The sequence below is a fragment of the Pistacia vera genome, unplaced genomic scaffold (genome assembly GCF_008641045.1).
Source record: "Pistacia vera cultivar Batoury unplaced genomic scaffold, PisVer_v2 Contig179, whole genome shotgun sequence".
Classification (NCBI taxonomy): domain Eukaryota; kingdom Viridiplantae; phylum Streptophyta; class Magnoliopsida; order Sapindales; family Anacardiaceae; genus Pistacia; species Pistacia vera.
Genome location: NW_022195887.1, coordinates 850,540 through 871,044, shown reverse-complemented (window position 1 = coordinate 871,044; position 20,505 = coordinate 850,540). Strand labels below are relative to the sequence as shown.

Below are 20,505 nucleotides of genomic sequence, written 5' to 3'. Positions count from 1 at the left end.
TGTAATGTTTACAAACATAATTTTCAATGCACACTTGACAATGATATTAACATATTTTTATGGAAAGGGAAAAATTATGTTTAAAGTATTGTCCATTCCAGCATGCGCAATAACTTAAACTACATGCTGGATGTATAATCTGGTGCATGCATTATTTTGAGTTGAAACTGCAAGGGAAGTTAATTAATTTATTAAATTGGAAATTTCCTTATTCTAGAAACCATTTGGCTGCACAATGATCCACTAGTATCTAACCATATCAAGACTTTATCTATATTAGTATAATAGGAAACAGTACAGGGGAACTGCCTTAAACTTGTTTCAATGTCAAGATTTTAGAGACAGTACCAAGCGAGGTTGAAGAAACATGATCAATTCAACCTCCACTTATTAAAATTAAAGAAAAATTGGAAACTAATTATATTAATATCTCAATTAATAAAGATGAAGTGGGAGTCGGGGCTCCATGTCTGCAACAAGTCGGAACTTTCTTATTGTTGCCAATCCATAAACTTCCTCCATGCTGATATCTTCAGGTTTTACGTTCCCCGGCAACTTCCAGTTAAAACCGTGTAACATGTTAGCGAAACTAGACTGAATCATTTTCAGTCCGAGGCTATAGCCAGGGCACATCCTCCTACCAGAGCCAAATGGCAAAAGCTCAAAGCTTTGGCCCTTCACATCAATTGCTTTGCCTATGAACCTCTCAGGCCGAAACTCTTCAGGCGCATCCCATACTGAAGGGTCTCTACCTAAACTCCAAGAGTTTATAAACACTCTAGTGCCTTTACGAATGTGGTAACCAGCAACATTGCAATCTTCAAGGGCCAAATGCGGGGCTAAGAGTACAGCCACTGGATGAATCCTCATGGTTTCTTTCATAATTGCATCAATATAAGGAAGTTGTGGGATGTCTTTCTCTTCAACCCATCTTTCTCTGCCAATTACTCTATCAAGTTCTTCTGTTGCCTTCTTCATAAGCTCTGGTTGTTTCAGAAGTTCAGACATAGCCCATTCCACAGTTGTAGCTGAGGTATCCGTGCCTCCAGCAATGAGATCCTGATCACGGATGAACAAAACCAAAAAAATGAATTACTGGTTACTTATATTACAAAGGACAGGTTGTTATTTTGAATACTAATTCAATAATTCATAATATCATTTATTGAAATATTAAAGAATAGCTCATAGATAATTTCAACAAATATATATAAATTGACTTACATGGTCAACTGGCTTGAATTATCTTATAACATTTGACTACGGCAAGAACCGACTATATGTAAGTGTTTAGTCATTAGTCATTGGCAATAATTTGAAGTTTGAACCACTCATGGGCATGTGTCTTCTCTCAAACTACTATAAAACAGGATGTTCTCTCTTCAATTTGTAACCTTCATAGATTGAAGCTACTGAACTGGGTTGCATCTTTAAAGGAGCTATAGACTAATTACCTAATTGCATGTGCTCTCAAATATTTCTTAATATGTTTTAGTCAATTAACCTTGATCATCGGTAACGCTAGCTGTCAACTCTTTCTCTATTAACGCTTTTATTATGCATTTTTAGTTAACCTTAATCACATATTGCTCAAACTAAGTCTTCCGCTGATTTCAATACCTAAAATTCTTGAATTTTTAGTTATTTGACTTTCTAAATATCATGCACTCTGTAATTTAAAGACTGGAAGAGGAAAGACATTTACCTGTGTGAACCCCTTGACACTATCAGAAGTTAGCTTAGCATCAAGTTTGGGATCATCAGCCAGCCGCAGTAGTGAATCCACCATGTCTTTTGCCTCAAAATCCTTCACTCCTTCCCTTTTGGCTCTGTGTTCATCAAACACATGGTCATGAAATCGATCAAATCTCTTCTTTAAGACCTTCATTCGCTTCACATACCCTTGCAGGTCCAAGAAATCCATCCATGGAATCCAATCCCCAATATTTAGCACTCCATTCAGCATGAACAAATTGTCCAGCATTTCTTGGAACTCTTCAAGTGTCACGACTGAAGTTTCAGATTTCGACTCACAAAAGTACTTCTTACCCAACACAATTCTGCTTATAATGCTTAGGGTAAAGCGTGAGAGATGATCTTTAAGCACAATAGGCTTCCCTGATGAGGTATATAAACGAGAGACAAAGGCTCGCAATTCCTCAACACGAATGAACTCGTAAGATTCGAGTCGTTTTGAGCTAAACAGCTCCCTGAGGTAAATTTTGCGGCCTTGACGCCAGTATGGTCCATAAGGAGCCCATGTAATATTCAAATAGTTATAAGTTGTGTACTTGCCAGCTGCGGTTGGAGGCCTGGAGGCAAAGATATGATCATGTGTCCTGAGAAAAAGTTTAGCCATTTCTGCAGAAGAGGCAACAACAACAGGGAAAGAACCAAACTTAAGTTGCATTATGGATCCATATTTTTGGGCTAGTTTATGAAGAGATTGGTGAGGAAGTGGACCAATGAGGTTAAGGTTGCCGATGATAGGCCATGGTTTAGGACCAGGTGCAGAATTTAGGGGTTGGCGCCAGGAAGTTGTGATTCTTTTCAAGAAGACTAGAGCAGCTAGCCATGCCGTGGCTAAAACAACCCAAGAAAAGGCTTCCATTAATCGTGATTGTGTTTGTGTTGTAAAGGTGAGAGTTTGGGTTGGTTTTGGAGACATTTATAGGCTAATGGCGGAAGGTTTTATGGCAATTACTTTTTGCATGTTTATACTGCACAGATTGTCAGCTTTAGAAGAAAGTAACAAAAGTGTGGCTTTATGCGGAATTTATTCAAATAGATATATATTATAATGCAAATTCATGATTATTGATAGACCCTAAACATTGTATTATACATTATTTAGTTAATATTAAAATAAATTGACTTTTAATTTTCTGTTTAAGTCCGTTGGATTAACATGAATTGAAGGTCATGAATTTATGCAAAAAATTTATGTTACAATAACTTAATTTATTTAAGCTATGTTATAATATTATATTAAATACATTTAAATTAATATTTAAATTTTTTTAACAAATATACTAGAATAATTTCTTTAACCCATTTAATTCAATTAACCAATTCAAGTAATACCAACTAATCGTCAATCATTCGTCTAGTGTTATTGATCATCTACTATCAACTTTGATGCATGTATGTAAGATCATTTATCCAAAATTGATCTATTAAATTTCAACTATGTTTTTTTATTTATTTATCATTTTTTTTTTATATATAACCAAAGTGACCGAGTCAACTTATACACATATTAAATAACTCTTGAGGGAGCTAGTTTATTGAAACTTGAAAGTGAAGAGATATCGTCGGGCTTTTTCTATCTGATTATTATATGTTGTTCAATGTTGTCGGTAGATCAAACATCTAATTTTCTTTTGGGAATGGCGTCTGTGCTTGACATTGTCTTCTTATTTTTAATTTTCTAATTTTTAAATTGAATTCTTGTTTTATATATATTGTATGTGATTTTTTCATCAAGCTCAGAATGTCACGAGGTTATAACTCGACCTGGAAACAACTCGATTTCATTGATTGTCTGACCCAGCGTAAGCTTGTCGAACTACAGCTTGACCCAACACAAGTTAATCGCAAACAATCCATATGATCATTCAACCAACTCTCAGATAACCTCATATCACAGATATCTCAAAATGGATCAGACAACAATCTTTGCTCAATCACAACACAATCACGAGAATACCGAAGCTGCATTTCAATTCAATTATAATCTATTTATTTTCGCTATTTCCTTTATACAAACTCTGTATATAAACCCCCTCAAACAATAAGAAACGGGTTGGAAATTATTCCTAGAATTACTATTGTAAGTTCTCATAACAAATATGAAAAACAGTAGACGTAAGCTCAAGAGTTTATCTCGCCGAGACCACTTTAAAAATCTCTTTGTCATTTTCTTTACTGCATTCATTATTCATTCATTGTTGGTTACCTGTAATCATGCACACACCAGTTTCAATCCTGTCAAGGTAGATCAGATCACTTGAGTTGATACAAAATTCTGTATCATATATATATATATATATATATATATATATTGATTGAAGTGTTTGAGAAAAGGACATGCTTGATTAGATCAATTCCTAGTTTATGTCGAAGGTCATGTTCATTTTTTACGAAGTTTTGACAAATTAATAGTGACTTCAGAAAACGTGGATTCTTCGTTCAATTTTTTCAAAAATCATTATCATAATTGCTTGGATCCCAACTATTGTCAAATTGTTTTCCCATATTAATTTATTAATTATCAATCAAGATAACCTTTTTCACGCATGGCAGATTCTTAACACTAGTTCTTCGCATGAGAATGCGACAAGATAATCGTCAATTTGTTTTAAATTATATACTATAATCAAAGATATCCAAAATTAATTTATGGTCACATTATTTAAATGGTTCTCATAATGCTTTCAAGTTGCATGAATCTTCAATAATTGTTCTCATATTGTCACATTTAAATATACCATAGCCTAGCTTAAGATGAAAATTAAAACGTATCCCATGAATAAAAGTGATGAGCATGTGAGCTCTTTTTCTAGAAATAATTAATTTAATAATTTCGTAGATATGCCCATGATCCAAATCTAACAATGACTCACCATACATACATTCTTTCATTTTTCTAATCTTTATCGCACGTTGAAGTTGTGTCATAATATTATATATGAAAAAAACTCTATACACAAATAAGTGATCCCAAGTGGTTGGCTGATTGTCTTGTGATCAGCTTGGACCCAAATTAGAGAAATTGGCTAGCGTGTTTTATGTGCGCTGAGGACAAAGATTATTTTAGAACAATATGGTAGTACATTATTTTAAATATGATATTTTGAATAAGATAGGATAAAATTAAATCAAATAGGATAAGATTTTGAGTATGTATTTGATACATTTTTTGAAAATATTTAGATTATTTTTAACCCTTTACATTTGTCTAATTTGGGTAATTGGAATAGTTAAACACCCTCTTAATAAAAGTTTACTATCATCGAATGGTGATCGGAAGTCATCGGAATGACGCACAACCGGCTAGATCTAGTCAGTTATGCAATAATCTACCATTTTTCGACCAAATCCACCATGTATTTAGCCAAAATCGGCCATCACCATCTGCATTAACCTGATGGTTAACTGTAAATTATGGATCATCTCATGAATGTGTCAATTTGTTTATCAAAATTTGTAATAAAGAATCTCTTTCTTAATAACGTCAAAATATTAAGAATAATGGTATAGCTACCGACGGTAGTGCACCGAATGACGTAGCAAAATCTTGATCGTTGATTAATATTAAGTTAAAATTAATTAACAGTCAGGATTTTATCACGTCATTCGATGTATAAATTCGGTGCACTATCGTCGGTGGCTGTATTATTTTCCAAATATTAATGATGGCCCCCTACAGTCTCACAATTCTGATTTGAGAGCATGTTTGGTGCATTCAGGTGAAAGGAACCAAGTGTGGTTTCTTCCTCCAAACCTCAAGCTAGAATTGAGTTGAGTATAATGAAGGAGACAACACAGGGCCCGCGCACACACACACCATATTTCTTTGGATCACCATTTTCTCTGACACAATTCATGCAAAATACTGTCCATTAAATTTGTTCAATTGTTGATCAGGCAATGCTTTTAGCGGGCTTCAAAAACCTTTTTAGAACAAGGGATTTTTTATTTTTCTGAACTACGTAACTCGCTTTAGAAATCATGGATATTAATGCTCACGTTCAAAACAGTTTGTCGATCCCTTTTAAGTTGTCTTATAACAAAACACATAAAGCAGTTTTCTGAAAAAAAAAAAAAAAAAAATCATCTTCAAATCTTTATTTTGGTAAGCAATGAGAGGAAGTGTATGTTAAGCCTTCCCAACAAAAAAGTATAGAAATTGATAAAAACACCCCAACCCATCCACCCTCCGGCGGTGGTGGCCGACTGCCGGCATTTAATAGGTGGATGAGGGTGTTTTTGTTGATTTTCAATATTTTATTATAGGGTTGTTTAGTAAATTAACAAAAACACTTCATAGGTTTGTTAATTTTCAAAGCTATGGAGTGTTTTTGTTAATTTTCAAATCCTACCTCATAATAATCACTTAACTCAACTTTTTCAAAAATCCTACCCAAAATAATAAAACAAACACACTCTTTAATGCGGAAATTAATCACTTACCCCTGGCCATTATGGCTCAAGTTTTGGAAAAAAGCTCATACAAAGATGATTTTTTGAGAGAAATTTAGAGAGGTGTCTTCTAGCCTATACCAAATGGAAAACCATAATCACAAACTCTAATGGAGGAGATGTTTTATAATGGCTAGACTAGGGACCAAGAAACTCCCAATAACCACCCATCACTCCTTCCATTAAGGAGCATACACAGCATGATAGGTAGTTATTATATAACTTCCTCTTATAACACCCACTAACTACATATTTTATTTGATGATAGTTTACATGCATATTGTGTATGTCTTGCATGTAAGTTTGATACTGTTGATGCGTGATTTTGACACCAACGACTCGCATATGCAAAGTACTAAACTGTTCTTAGAAATTACACGTGAATAATTCATGAGAAGTGTTTATGGTGCTGGGATGATATATGTTTGATGAAACATAAATAAAAGATGGACAAGAGGGATTTTTATAGTAGTTTGGATGCTTAAAGCAAATTCTATACCTACAGTTATTTTATTATTCTCTGACTATTTTTATGATATTGTCTGTAAGGCATACAAAGATGGAGAAATCCTTTGTTTACGGAGAAAAATAAGCTCGCTCAAATCTATGTTCAACTCTCATATGTCCAACCTCTCTTTTTCATGAAGAGATGTACACATTTATACCTTTGAGATCAATGTAATAAGTGTTTTTGTAAATTGTCTTGACATGTGGAGACCACTCCGTAATCCTTATCTTAAAATATCATAAGATTAATATAAAATACCTTTTGTAGGCGATTTGGGTTTTTAATTGCTAATACCATTTTATCTGTAAGTGTTCATTGAACTCTAATCGATGGTATTAATATTAGTGTATATTTTTTGCACAACAAATACAAAAAGGATATACCCTACCGGTTAGCCATGCTTGATTGCTGGTTGTGAAATATATATATTCAGATTATTAACATGTTTATGTCTTGATATCCGTGCAAAATTTAAAGCCTTGCATAAAATGGTTGTAGTTTGACTTTGACTTTGATAAGCTTGGGGAAAATTTCTTGAAATTACTCTACTTTTGAATTCAAGATTTTTGGTTTCTTGAAAACAGAGATAGACAAAAGAAATTTTCCCTCATAGTTGGATATACCGGTGGAGACATTGAGCAGAGCACCACTCCAGAGTCCAGTGCCTTTGAATTCAAGTACGGGTATAAATATTTGGATTTGGGCCAAAAGCTGTTGCTATAGGCCTATAGCCCTTTTATCTCCCTCTCTTTCTCGATCTCCCTTTTCCTCGTGATTTTTAGAGTAGAAGATGACTGCCACTCCTTGTCTGATCTCTCTCCCTTTGATTTGATAGCTCACCTGGTAGATCCCCGAAACACACCCTGTTACTATTCTATTTTTTTCTTTTTTATAATGAATAATTGTTATTAACATAGTTTTACATGTCTATTTTGATGATGAATAATTGTTAATAGAGTTGTATTGTAGATATTATTAAAGATTTATTTTAAACTTTATTTTTAAGTATTGTGTGTTATCTCAATAATTCAAATATTAGATTAGTGTAACAGATATTTGATCTTAGTTATTATTTGCATTAAGTTTATTTTATTTGTTTTAATATTCATTTTATCTTTTGGGTTCCCTTGAAAAATTCTAAGTGCTCCGGGGTTCATCTAAGCGTTTTTAATCCTAATTTATCATACTGGTTTTTTTATTTTTGTTAGTATTATATATTTATTCTAAGGGCCCGTTTGGATGTGGGTAATATTAGGTAATGGAGATAATATGTTTTTTAAATTGAGCAAATGACGATGTTTGATTGATTTGTAAAAAATTATTCACAGAATCTTTTATGACAAACAGTGGCATTTGGGGGGTAAGTTACCGGGAATATTATTACCTTGGGGGGGTGTTTTAAAACTTACCCCAAGTAATCCAATTTTGTGTCTCATGTTGCCCCTAAACAATTGAGCATTTGATCCACATTAGCCTTATTTTTGTTAAGATTTACAAAACACCTAATTCACTCATGTAGACTCTTTTATCCTGACTTTTTAAATTTTCTGGACGACATTGCCCTTGTTATTGTCATTATTTATAGAAATACCATTGCACCCAGAACTGGCCACCACTACCAGCCGCCGTCGACTATTGCCGGTGGCTATCGAAAGTTGCCATAATGGCATACGATCGGTTGTATATGGCCGGACGTGTGCCGATGAGGCTTTTTCCGACCATGGATCGCAGATCCATGGCAGAAACGACCAGATCTGTGGCCATTTAACGGCCACGTCTTTGGCTGTGAACGACCAAATCTATGACACTACTTGCGTAACGACCAAATCTATGGCACTGTCAACGGCCGCTGGCGGTGGCGGCTAGCTGCCGGTAGTGGCTTGGGGTGGGTAGGGGTGTTTTTGTTAAGTTTAAAACATTTTTGGTTACTAGGGTGTTTTTGCTAAATCTGAAAAGTAGGGGGTTCAAAGAAACTATTCAAAAAATAATAATAATAAATACCATTATAATAATATTTAAAAATTAGGGTTATTTAGTAATCTATATAACATATCCACTTATTTATCCTCCCAACCAAACATATTATTCACTAATTTATTCAAACCAACCAAACACATTTTCTAAATATTCCTAATAATCTTCAAAATGATATTTCTTTCGGTTAATATAATATCTCCTTATAATAAAACATTATATAGTACTTTAAACCCTCCAGGTTTGGTCAAAGCCGTTAAACCCCTATGGTACTTGTAATTACTCTAAACCTCCTGTCATCAGTCCCTAAATTTTTTTATATAGTTTTAATGGAATCAAGGGTAAAAATGTAAAATACACTTACATTTTATAATTACTAAGTTAATAACTTAATACATTTAGACCGCCTCAAACATGTAAACCCAATGTGTATCCCAAAACCTCTCTAAACTACCACATAAACCCTAACAAATATGGGATTTGACTAAATTTGACCAATCACAATTATGAATTTCTTTAATTATATTTTGAACTTGACTAATTGACCCTAAAATTCATTAACAACTCATTTTAAAATAAAAAGGCAAAATTACTAATAAAATTTTTAAAAACTTAAATAAACTAATCCTTAACCTAAAAACACAAATACGAAATAAAAAAGGATTAAAAAAAACTTTTAAAGATTTTGAAAAATTGAGAATACTACAAAAACCTAAGAAAAAGAAGCTAAAATCTAAATAATAATAATTTTCAAGTTCAATTTTTTTTTTAAGATTTGTATTAATTTTTTAAATTTTTACATCATTAATTTTTTTAATATATTTCTTATTCTTTTCATTATTCTAGATTTTTTTTTTTAGCTTCTTTTCTATTTTCTTCTTAAAACTTATGATATTTTACATAATTTAATAATTTTTTAAGCCTAATCTGGGTGTTGGGGGCTGCTAAAGATGAAGTGAAAGTAAGAAGGATGGGTTGGAACTTGCGATTGATGAGCATAGTAGTGAGGGTATTAATGTCATTCATCCAATTATATGGTTAAAAGTAACAAAAAGTGAAAAGACACTGACGGACGCATAGGGTTCAGTGTAATTACCAGTGTTTAGGGGGTTTATTGGTATTTGGCCAAACCTCGGGGGTTAGATGTGCACTTAAAAAAACGAACACCGACTAAGCAATCAAACAATTACACATCATAATCTGCTTGGCGAGTCCTTATAAGTCCTTTGGATTGCAAGTGCGTGTAAATTTAATTTAGAGTTTTATTATTTTCTAATTCAAAAAACTTTGTCACAGCAGAAAAATAAAAAGTGAAAAATAAACCAAACTCTAACACTAAAAACGACTATAACGTAACAGTATAATCTTCAAATATAATTCAAATCGCAGGAAAAAAATATTGCAAATACAAGAATCTATTCAACAAATGATTGATTAAAACCTTATTTAAGACAATATTTATAATGTTCTTGAAGGAAAAGAGACTGCAAATAAATCTTTCTTATTATTACCATATTAAAGACTAAAGAGTGCTTGTAAATATTGCCTTTCCTAGAGGCAAAATAATTTTTTCTTTAGTAATAGATTTTTCCAAACTAGAAATAGGGGTGAGCATGAGTAAAAGATAAAACCGGAATTGGTCCTATTAGGGTCTGGTCCGGATTCCTATATTGTTGGAACTAAGGTCCGGATACCTAAGTAGGAACTAGAACTAAATTATAATTTTTGTAAACTATTAAGTGGTGTATTTGTAAATTTTTTAGGAATGTATTTGTCAATTTTTTTTTAAAATAGGGGATAATTAAATTTTAGTTGGATACCCAGAACCTCTATTTCAAGTTCTGATTTCAGGTTTCTGGGAATTAAAACCGATCAATTCTAAATCTTAGGAATTAGATGATTTCGATTTCGATTTTGATTCCTTACAAAAATGCAATCTAGAAGAATTCCTGTGGGCCAAAGGTCATCTAGGCAATGATAACCTAATCACCTATTCAGACGAACTTACCCTGCTTGGCCTAAGGCAAGGGTCTTGTCACAGAAATCCCATATATATATATACCAGAAGGGACACAGGATACAGGATCGTTGCAAACAAAGAGGAGATATGCAGAGATTAAACAAAACTTAAATAAACATAAAACTTAAATAAACTTAAAATAAAGTTAAATAAACATTAATTTAAATAATCTTACAACTTAATAAGACAACGGCGGCAGAGCCGCACAGAAATCATATTAAGAAGTGAGATTAACACTTAGCTAGGTAACGGCGGCAGTGCCGCACTGAAACCAGATTAAGTGATGAACAAAATTTTAAAGAAACAAAGAACACAAATAAAAACTTAAATAAACATTAAACAAAACTTAAATAAACATTAAAATCAAACATGATGAATGATTATTAAAAAAACAAGAACTTGAAAGATTAAAAGAGAATGATTATTGAAAGAAATTTAACTTACAATGAAAGCTTTCTTTTTGGAGAGCTTTTGGGAAGTTTACATCAAGAGAAAGTGAAAGAGAAAGTTTAGAATTGGCTTGGCAAAAGCTTGGTTCACAATACACGGATCCTTCTAATTTATAGAAAACCTTATCTCACTATAGCATCACATGAATACTATTGAGTGAATATTTTTTTTTTTTTTTAAAGAGCATTAAATGTCTCTTTTGCAGGGAATCTCTGACTCTTCAATATTATGCCAGATATTCTCTGAAGCTGATGTCGGTTTTTTGGCCAGTCTTCTTTTTTAGAGAAGCGGTAATTTCGAACTGTTTGGAATAAGTTAGATGATTCCATAACAGTCATCTTCATTGCTCTGGGCGAGGTTGACCGAGGCACAAGAGCTCTGGTAAGATTTCGTTACTTGGAGTTGTGAAAGAATAGTCTTGAGGTGGTCTTTGAGTTCTTGTTTTGTCTTGGCTCCTGCTAGGATTGATGCCACAGTCTTTTTTCTGTAAAAATTGGCAATTTCAGGGGTAATTGCTAGTTTGATGAGGTGAACTTGAGAGACAAACGAATTTTTTCTTTGGACACGTGGGATGCATCAAATTTATCCCCACCACTTGACTTAAATTTCCGGATCAAATTAGGGAGATTGCCAATATTTTGGATGATTTCATATTCCCATTGTAAATCCACGAAGTGGAACTTTGCTGAGAAATGAAGTAGTGGGAGGAGTTTGAATCTGGTTCGGAAACTTTGAACTTGAGTTTGAACTCATTGAATCCTCATGGACAGTTGGGGGTAGGATTTCGGGAATTAATCCAAATGATCCACCATTGGGAAAACCAATTGGGAATTTGAATAAAGTGTTTCTTTTGAAGTAAATCATCCAGGAGTGCCTGTGATGACTATTTTGGAGAAAGAGTGATCTGTTCCAGGCTCTTTGATAGTCCCAGTAATTATATCCGGGGGGTCAAAATTTGGGGAAAATTTTCTGAATTGGTTTGGTTGGATCCCCAATCAAAGATTAAGGATTTTCATAATATGAAAGGTTGAATGAGTGATAATCCCAGTTGGTTTTTTCTCCGCATAGTGTTTAAACTCATAAGAGTCAGAATCAACAGAAGAAATTCATAAAATTTTTGAGTTTTCCTTATCTTCAGGGATAAAATGAAAGTTTTTTGGAAAAATTTGTTGAACTAATTGTTTAAGGTTTTCAAAATCATAACCTTCTTCGAAAACCAAAAGATTAGTTGCAATTCCTTTTTGAATATATTTTTGTCCTGGTTTAAGGGCTTCTAAAGGTGTAGCCGCAGGAACAATTTTCTTTGTTTTTTGAAAGAGCAATTTGAGCTATCTTTTGCAATGTGCTTAGTGAAATTTTTTCACATTGGGAAAATTCTTGGGAATTTTTTGGAAGAGTTTGAAGTTCTTTAAATTTCAAATCTCATTTTTGGTAATTTGGTGTTAACCCAATCATAGCAAGGGCTGCTTCTGGACTTTGCTGAAAAGAGCTGATCCAATTCTAGATTTGTTCTGTATTTGTTGGGCTCTAGAAGAGCTGTTGAGGCTATGCCTTTGCCTTTTGATTGTTGGGCCTTTTCTGGGCTTCTTCTTCACATACAAGTTCATACCATGATTTGGTGTTGTGTACTTTTGGGCATAAGAAGCCTTTGATTGTTTTTGAGTGATTGGAGGGTTGGTCTTTTGGGAGGCATGATGGTTATCTCCCCTGAAGGAATTCCCTGGTGAGGAAGTCAAGCAGGGAATTAGCTTCTCCTTTGATGTATTCAATGTCAAAATCAAACACATAAATTGCTTGCCCCCGCGCAAAAATTTGTTTTGATGCAATATTTTGAACATCCTTTTGTAAAACATGTTTAGCAGTTTGACAATCAATACAAGTAAAATTTTTGATTTAGTAAATCACTTTGAAATTTGGAAATGCATAGGACAATGGATAAATCTCTTTTTTGATGGTGAGTATTTTGTTGGTTTCATTCCAAAATTTGGAAGTAAATTGGACAACTTGTTCTTTGTTATCATGTACTTGTTTGAGAATACCTCCATACCCTAAATCTGAGGCATCGGCGGTTTCAACATTTTGAAGGCTAATGGGTCTGCTAAATGCAAACTAGGTAAATGGGTGATTTGGGCTTTAATCTGTCGGATTGTATTAGTGTGTTGGTTTGCCCACGGTGCTGGATTCTTCTTCAACCTTTCATATAAAGGTTTACAGATTTGACTATTTTAGGATAAAAGTTCATTACATAATTAAGACTTCCTAAGAATCTTTGTAACTGAGTTTTATCAGTGTAACATCAGGAATTTTACTGAATTCAATGAGCTTTGAATAGGTATAATTGTACCATTGTAGATTATTTTCTAAAAATCGATCCTTGTTTGGAAAAAGGTTTATTTTGTTTTTGAAACAACTAACCATTTGTTTTGACAATATGAATAAATGTCTTTAAATATTTAATGTTGATCTATACTGGTGAAAATATAAGAACATCATCGATATAGACAATAAGGAATTGGGAGTATGGATTGAAAATTTCATTCATTATTCTTTGGAATTCGGATGGGCATTTTTTAACCCAAAGGGCATTACATTCCATTCATATTGACCAAATGGTACAGTAAATGCGGTTTTATACCTATCTTCTGGCTTAATTTGGATTTGCCAAACCCGACTCATGTCGAATATGGAAAAGATTCTTGAATTGGATAGTTTTTTGTAATAAATCTTTTTTTGTTGGGATTGATACTTATCCCTAAGGCTGATTAAGAGGTTTATAATTTATGACAGTCTTGGAACTCCTCTTTCAAGTTCAGCATTTTTCTGACATGAAGGCTGGCAACTCCAAGGAGACTTGCTTTTCCTATTAATTTTTTTCTGTAGAAGTCATCGATTTCCTTTTTACAATGTTCCTCTAATCTTTTAGCATTTGTATTGGTCTGGCTTTTAGGTATTTCTTTTTCATCAAAATCTTTTCTTAAGGCAGGCTGACCATATTTTTTTTTCTATCCCAAAAGGCATTAGGTAGGTCAGAGCAAATTTGAGTTTCAATAGTTTTTTGTATTTGTTTTATCTTGTGCGGATATCATTATGTTGAATTTGGGATTTGATTCTTTTAGTTTTAACTTCTTCTTGGAGGAATATATATGTTTTTGTTTGCGGTAAGGTGATTATTTCGTTCTTTGACGTTGAGTATTTGGGAGGTTAAGTTTTTCTTTGGATGGTTTTGTGTATAAAGTTGAAGATAAGACTTCCCCCATTATTTGTATGGATTCCCCGAACATTAACACTAATGGTTTATTAAACTAATGAAGGGTGTTCCTAGTTACATACTTCTTCTCAAATTTTTACTAATAAGAATGAGGGGTTTAAACAAATATTTTGATTACAAACTATAACATCGATAATTTGTAATTGATAAAAAGTGTTGAGCCTTTGGCTGATTTAGCAAGCTATGTTTTTTTTTCATAGTATTTTGTAGGAACTAAACCTTCTGGATACAATTGAAGTCTGCTCCAGATATCAAATAGAGCAATTGTTTCTAGGATAAATTCATCATTGATTAAGATTTTTATCTTAATATCCATTTTTGATAAGTTATTTGGTTAGCATTTATGAAATCTTCATTATGATCTTCATCATCTTCAATTCTTCAGATTTATCTTTTTTCTTGGCACAAGTAATTTCGAATGTTGTTTTTGTTGTTCTTTTAAATCTTTACTTTCAATTTTTAGTTGTTGTATTTCTTTTGTAAATCTTCTGAGTGTTAATTTCCGTTTTTCTTATTTTTCGAATTTGTCAATATATTTTGAAAGCTGTAAGCCTTATGGGTTTCTATTTTCCTATCAGTTTTTTCGAAGGTATTTTTAGTCTCTCTAGATACTCTTTTCTCAAAAGAAGATCATCAATTTTATTAACGGCTTCTAAGAGGAATTTTTTATCTTTGGTTAAGACATTTTTTTCATTTTCACTAGAGGTTTCAATTTCATCAATTTGGTTGATCCCGACATTTCTTTTTCACTTGAATCCGAATCAGAGGATTGTATCATTACATTTCAATTATATATATATATATATATAGAGAAGAGAGAGAGAGAGAGAGAGAGAGAGAGAGAGAGAGAGAGAGAAGGATAAAGGTTTGTTGGAGTTGAGGCATTGTAAAAAATTCAGCAACTTCTTTATTTTGAGGTTTGTGTTTGCTCACAGAAACTTATTAAGCATAAATTTTATGTTGGTTACTGAAGATGTTAACCAACGCGAATATTATCAACACCCACTTATTAAAATTAAACAAAGAGCAGAAACTTATATTAATATCTCAACCAGTAAAGATAACGCGGGAGTCTAGGCTCCATGACTGCAACAATTGGGAACTTTCTTATTGTTGCCAATCCATAAACTTCCTCCATGCTAATATCTTCTGCATTCATATTGCCTGGTAGCTTCCAGTTAAACCCATGTAACATATTAGCTAAGCTAGACTGCATCATCTTCAGTCCGAGTGTATAGCCGGGGCACATCCTCCGCCCGGATCCAAATGGGAACAGCTCAAAGCTTTGGCCAATAATGTCAATTGTTTTGCCTAAGAATCTCTCAGGCCGAAACTCTTCAGGTGCATCCCATACTGAAGGATCTCTGCCTAAGCTCCAAGTGTTTATAAATACTCTAGTGCCTTTGCGAATGTTGTAACCAGCGACCTTGCAATCTTCAAGGGCCAAGTGTGGGGCTAGCAGGACAGCCACAGGATGTTTCCTCAGAGTTTCTTTCATAATTGCATCAATATAAGGAAGTTGTGGCATGTCTTTCTCTTCAACCCATCTTTCTCTGCCAATTACTGTATCAAGTTCTTCTGTTGCCTTCTTTATAAGATGTGGTTGTTTCATGAGTTCAGACATAGCCCATTCTAAGGCAGTAGCTGCGGTATCCGTGGCTCCAAATATGAGATCCTGGTCATGCATAAATGATTTAATGTGACATCTATTTCCATATATAAACAATCAATATATCATTTTAATTGAGTTTATATAAATTGGTAATCCTATATTAATTTCAAAGATTGAAAGAAAAGATATGTACCTGTGTCATGCCCTTAACTCTATCACACGTTAGCTTATTATCAAGGTTGGTATCATCATCAGCCAGCCGCAATAGTAAATCCACCATGTCTTTTGGCACAAAATTATCCCCCAGTGCTTCCCTGTTAGCTTTGTGTTCATCAAATATGTGCTCATAAAATCGATCAAGTTTTCTCTTTAAGGCCTTCATTCGCTTCACATATCCTTGCAGGTCCAAGATATCCAGCCACGGAATCCAATCCCCAATATTCAGCACTCCACTGAGCAAGAACAACTCATCTAACATCTCTTGAAACTCTTTAAGTGTCACAACCGATGTTTCAGATTTTGAGCCTTCTGACTCACTAAAGTACTTCTTACCCAACACAATTCTGCTTATAATGCTGAGGGTATAGCGTGAGAGATGATCTTTAAGCACAGTTGGCTTCCCCGAACAGGCATACAGGCAAGACATGAAGTCTCGTATTTCTTCAACACGAATGTACTTGTAAGACTCGAGTCGTTTTGAACTAAATAGCTCTGTGAGGTAAATTTTACGGCCATGGCGCCAATATGGTCCATAAGGAGCCCACAAAATATCTGAATTGTTAAAAGCTATGAACTTGCCTGCTGCAGTTTGAGGTCTCGAAGCAAAGATATGATCATGTGTCTTGAGAAAAAGCTTAGCCATTTCTGGAGAAGAGGCAACAATAACAGGGAAAGAGCCAATCTTGAGTTGCATTATTTCTCCATATTTTTGGGATAGTTTGTGAAAAGATTGGTGAGGGAGTGAACCGATGAGATGAAGGTTGCCAATAATAGGCCATGGTTTAGGACCTGGTGGAAATTTTCGTGGATGGCCCCACGAAGATGAGATTTTTTTCAGGAAGGCTATGGCAGCTATCCATGCCAGGCCTAAGATAACCCAAGAAAGAGCTTCCATTGTGTCCATTGTGTAAGTGTTGTGATGATGAAGAAGATACTTTTAAGCGGTTTATATAGCTGATTTTTTTTTTTTGAAACTTTATATATATGTTGTGTAAAGATTCTTCTAGTAGAGCAAAAATTCAGAACAAAAGTTATGAGAAAATTTCACTTCAATTTCTTAACTCAAAAACTTCATAGTGGAAATGAGTTACAGAGATGTTTATATAGTACAATGCCAGTCCAAGTTGGCGATCCTTGTGATTAACTAAGCTGAGCCGTGGGATGTGCTTTATTTTAGCTACAGTATCAGACTATCAGTTATATAATGAGCTACAGTTCCTCAGTTACAGTACTGATACGTAGTGATACAAATAAGTTACATGTATGTAAATATTCATAATCTGAATCCGGTGAACAGGGATACAAGCCCATATATTATTAATTCAATCTTATTCTAATACGACAACATAATGGTCAATTTATCATGTGGTACCCTGACACAATCAACTAATATAATGAAATATATTCAATTTAAAATGTATTTTACTTAAACACGTGTTGTGGCCGACATTAGTTTATGGATATATTATAAATATTCATTTACCATTGCAGAATCACCGAAAATGCATCATACGTATTGATGACAGGCCAGCACATTATATTTTCGTTTTCTACAATTCAATCACATGGTATAAAAATATATGTTGACCACCGGCCAGTCACATTCATTTGACTATAAAAAAAAAAAAAAAAAAAAAATCAATTCTTTTTGTTATTCTTTTTCTTAAAAAGAAAAAAAAAAATAATAATCTAATCCTTATGTTTTTGTTCCACGAGGAGTCTAAGAATAACTTTTTTTGTTAAACTAGAAAATTCATCCTAATACTTGAGAATTGGTTGAGGATTTTAACTAGGAACATAAAATATTTAGAGTTGTCAGTTGTGTCACAAATTTCAGTTTCAAGGAAATCTCACAGCTTAGCTCTCCGAAGGAACCCAGGGGAAAATTGATTGTTGTTGCGATTTTTTCTCTTATCTACAAAATAAACTAAGATCGGGGGAACGGATACACTAACGCTTAAGTCAAAATTTTATTCTCTTCTATTAATCAAGTTGAACAACTGCCGATTCCATACCTATTGACTGAATAATCAAGCCGTTTTCTCCTCTTCGTCTAAGATCCTTGGAAAGGATATATATCTTAGTACTGGTTTTTATTTTTGTTTAGATCTTTGACTCATTTTTCAATATGTTCTTGACTTCTTGTAGTTATAACTTTATAAGGTCTGTAAATTTGCCTCACCCCAGAGTGCTATCAGTTATTTAGTTGGCTATAAGCCTTTTTATCACCACCATTAGTCATGGTTTGTCTTACAAATAAAAAGTTGCTCTTACGAAAATATGTTTTATTGATTTACATTTATAATTTATTCATCGGCTCTGAAAGAGCGCGATCACAATCCCGGAAAGCAACACTAATTGCTCTTAATGAGCTTGAGAATCAACTAAAACCACAAAAACAATGTTGTAAATATCGCAACCTATTGATAATACCTTTACAACATCTCACTATTGGACTGGTTTCAAATGTCATTCCAATGCCGCTGGAGAAATTTCTTTGACGATACACGGGCTACTCCCATTGTTTCGAATGGAGCTTTTTTATTATTATTAGTAGTAGTAGTAGAAGTAGTAGTAAATATGAATAAAGAAACAGTATATATATAGGTTCTAGAGAGCATAAAGAAGAATCGGAAAGAAAAAGTTTCATTTAGTCACGTCTTCTATTTTTACAACTAATGTCTTTATCTTAAATAACTAATCCCTATGACCAATTCACTAGCCTGCTTCTATTATTTACAACTCATTTACATCATTCAATATGTAATACTTTATATTGAGATAAGGCTCTAGCGTCAAATACAGATAACTCTCTTTCTTCTATTTAATTACATTGTGCAAATATTTATTAACACTTATCCAGTTGAGAGTTTGGGTGGTTAGCTAAAGGTGGAGAGAGGAGGTACTAGACAATTGCTCAAATATGAGGAGATGTGAGATATGTTATTTTATTTTTGATATTTTTATAATAAAAAACGCCACTTTGTCCTTATATATGGAGAATCTAATGAAGTGTTGATAATCGACATTTTTGGAGAATCCCCAACCCACCAAACCATAAACGATTTCACACTGTTCTCTTAATCGTTGTTCTGTTGATTTTGCTTTAGTATTTATTTAAAATTTTTCCAACCAGTTACTGTATGAAGCCTAACCCTAATGCTAAAAGATATATATAGTCATTATTACCATTATTCAATCATCCAGACATAAATTTAGAAACTAAAGAAATCTTTTACAACCAGTTTACCGAGTAAAAAATACTTTTATAATTGCTCACTTCAATCTAAAATAACATTAATATTTAATACCCTATGTTGTATGTGATTTTTCCATCAAGTTCAGAGACGTCAGAGTTTTTCGAGGTTATAGCCCGACTCAAAACCAGTTCGACTCAGACGATTGTTCGACCCAGCATAAGCTAGTCGCAACCAATCTCGACAGTTGTTCAAACAGCTCACAGATAACCTTAGATCCCAGACATCTCGGAAGAGATTAGATCGACAACAATCATGACACAATCTTAATGCTTAATCTTGAGAATATCGTAGTTGCATTTCAATCCTAATTGCAATCCATTTATTTTCGCTCTTTCCTTTGTACCAAACTTGTATATAAACCCATTCCAAAGATGGAAAATGGGTTAGCAAATTGTTATAGGAATACTCTTGTAAGCTCTCACAGCAAATACAAAGAACACTGGACATAGGCTCAAGATTATAACTTGCCGAACCACTTTAAAACTCTCTTGTGTCATTTTCTTTATTGTTTTACATTCATACATTATTGGTTATGCTTAATCATGCACGCATCAGTTCCAATTCCGTCAAGGTCAATCGGATCACTCTAGTTGGTGTGAATCTCGTATTAACATTTTGGCGCTAGAAGGAGGGCCTTCGCCTACTTTCAAAATTTCCAGCAAACAATCTCAGTGACTCAATCACTCAAGGCCTACAATGGTTCGTACCAGATCAAAAACCATCACTAGAAACCACGACAATATGGAAACCACCCACCAGGAGGTGCATCAAGATGTCGGGCATCAATCACCAATGCCTCATATCACGAATCAGTAGGGGTAGGGACGTCAAATCCAGAGAATAGGCAACTAGTGGAGATGATCAAAACAATGATTACACAGGCGATGCAATAGAACGTGGCTGAGTTAAGAAATCAACAACCGGCCCTCTAAGACCTGGACCAGCCATGCTTTACGGATGCTACCCTAACAGGTCGGAACTCAACTAGCG

At 33.7% G+C, this 20,505-nt stretch overlaps 2 protein-coding genes across 2 annotated transcripts; both read right to left on the bottom strand.

Moving 5' to 3' along the window:
* Window positions 1-251: 251 nt before the first annotated feature.
* On the bottom strand, window positions 252-2,659 carry LOC116126390 (trimethyltridecatetraene synthase-like). Its single transcript, XM_031412095.1, has 2 exons — window positions 1,706-2,659; window positions 252-1,059 (listed from the first exon to the last, which is right to left on the bottom strand). Exons 1-2 carry the CDS (start codon window positions 2,609-2,611, stop codon window positions 436-438), a joined length of 1,530 nt encoding a protein of 509 aa, XP_031267955.1. The 5' UTR covers window positions 2,612-2,659; the 3' UTR covers window positions 252-435.
* Window positions 2,660-15,325: 12,666 nt separating this feature from the next.
* On the bottom strand, window positions 15,326-17,298 carry LOC116126400 (trimethyltridecatetraene synthase-like). Its single transcript, XM_031412105.1, has 2 exons — window positions 16,230-17,298; window positions 15,326-16,099 (listed from the first exon to the last, which is right to left on the bottom strand). The coding sequence occupies exons 1-2, from the start codon at window positions 17,157-17,159 to the stop codon at window positions 15,464-15,466; spliced, it is 1,566 nt and encodes a 521-aa protein (XP_031267965.1). The 5' UTR covers window positions 17,160-17,298; the 3' UTR covers window positions 15,326-15,463.
* Between the last annotated feature and the right edge of the window lie 3,207 nt (window positions 17,299-20,505).

Bases quoted from the DNA above. Each gene is read 5' to 3' on its own strand.
- LOC116126390 (XM_031412095.1), bottom strand. From the start codon at position 2,611: ATGGAAGCCTTTTCTTGGGTTGTTTTAGCCACGGCATGGCTAGCTGCT. The intron at 1,060-1,705 runs GTAAATGTCTTT...ATCCGTGATCAG, and splicing joins GTGTCAAGGGGTTCACACAG to GATCTCATTGCTGGAGGCAC.
- LOC116126400 (XM_031412105.1), bottom strand. From the start codon at position 17,159: ATGGACACAATGGAAGCTCTTTCTTGGGTTATCTTAGGCCTGGCATGG. The intron at 16,100-16,229 runs GTACATATCTTT...ATGCATGACCAG, and splicing joins GAGTTAAGGGCATGACACAG to GATCTCATATTTGGAGCCAC.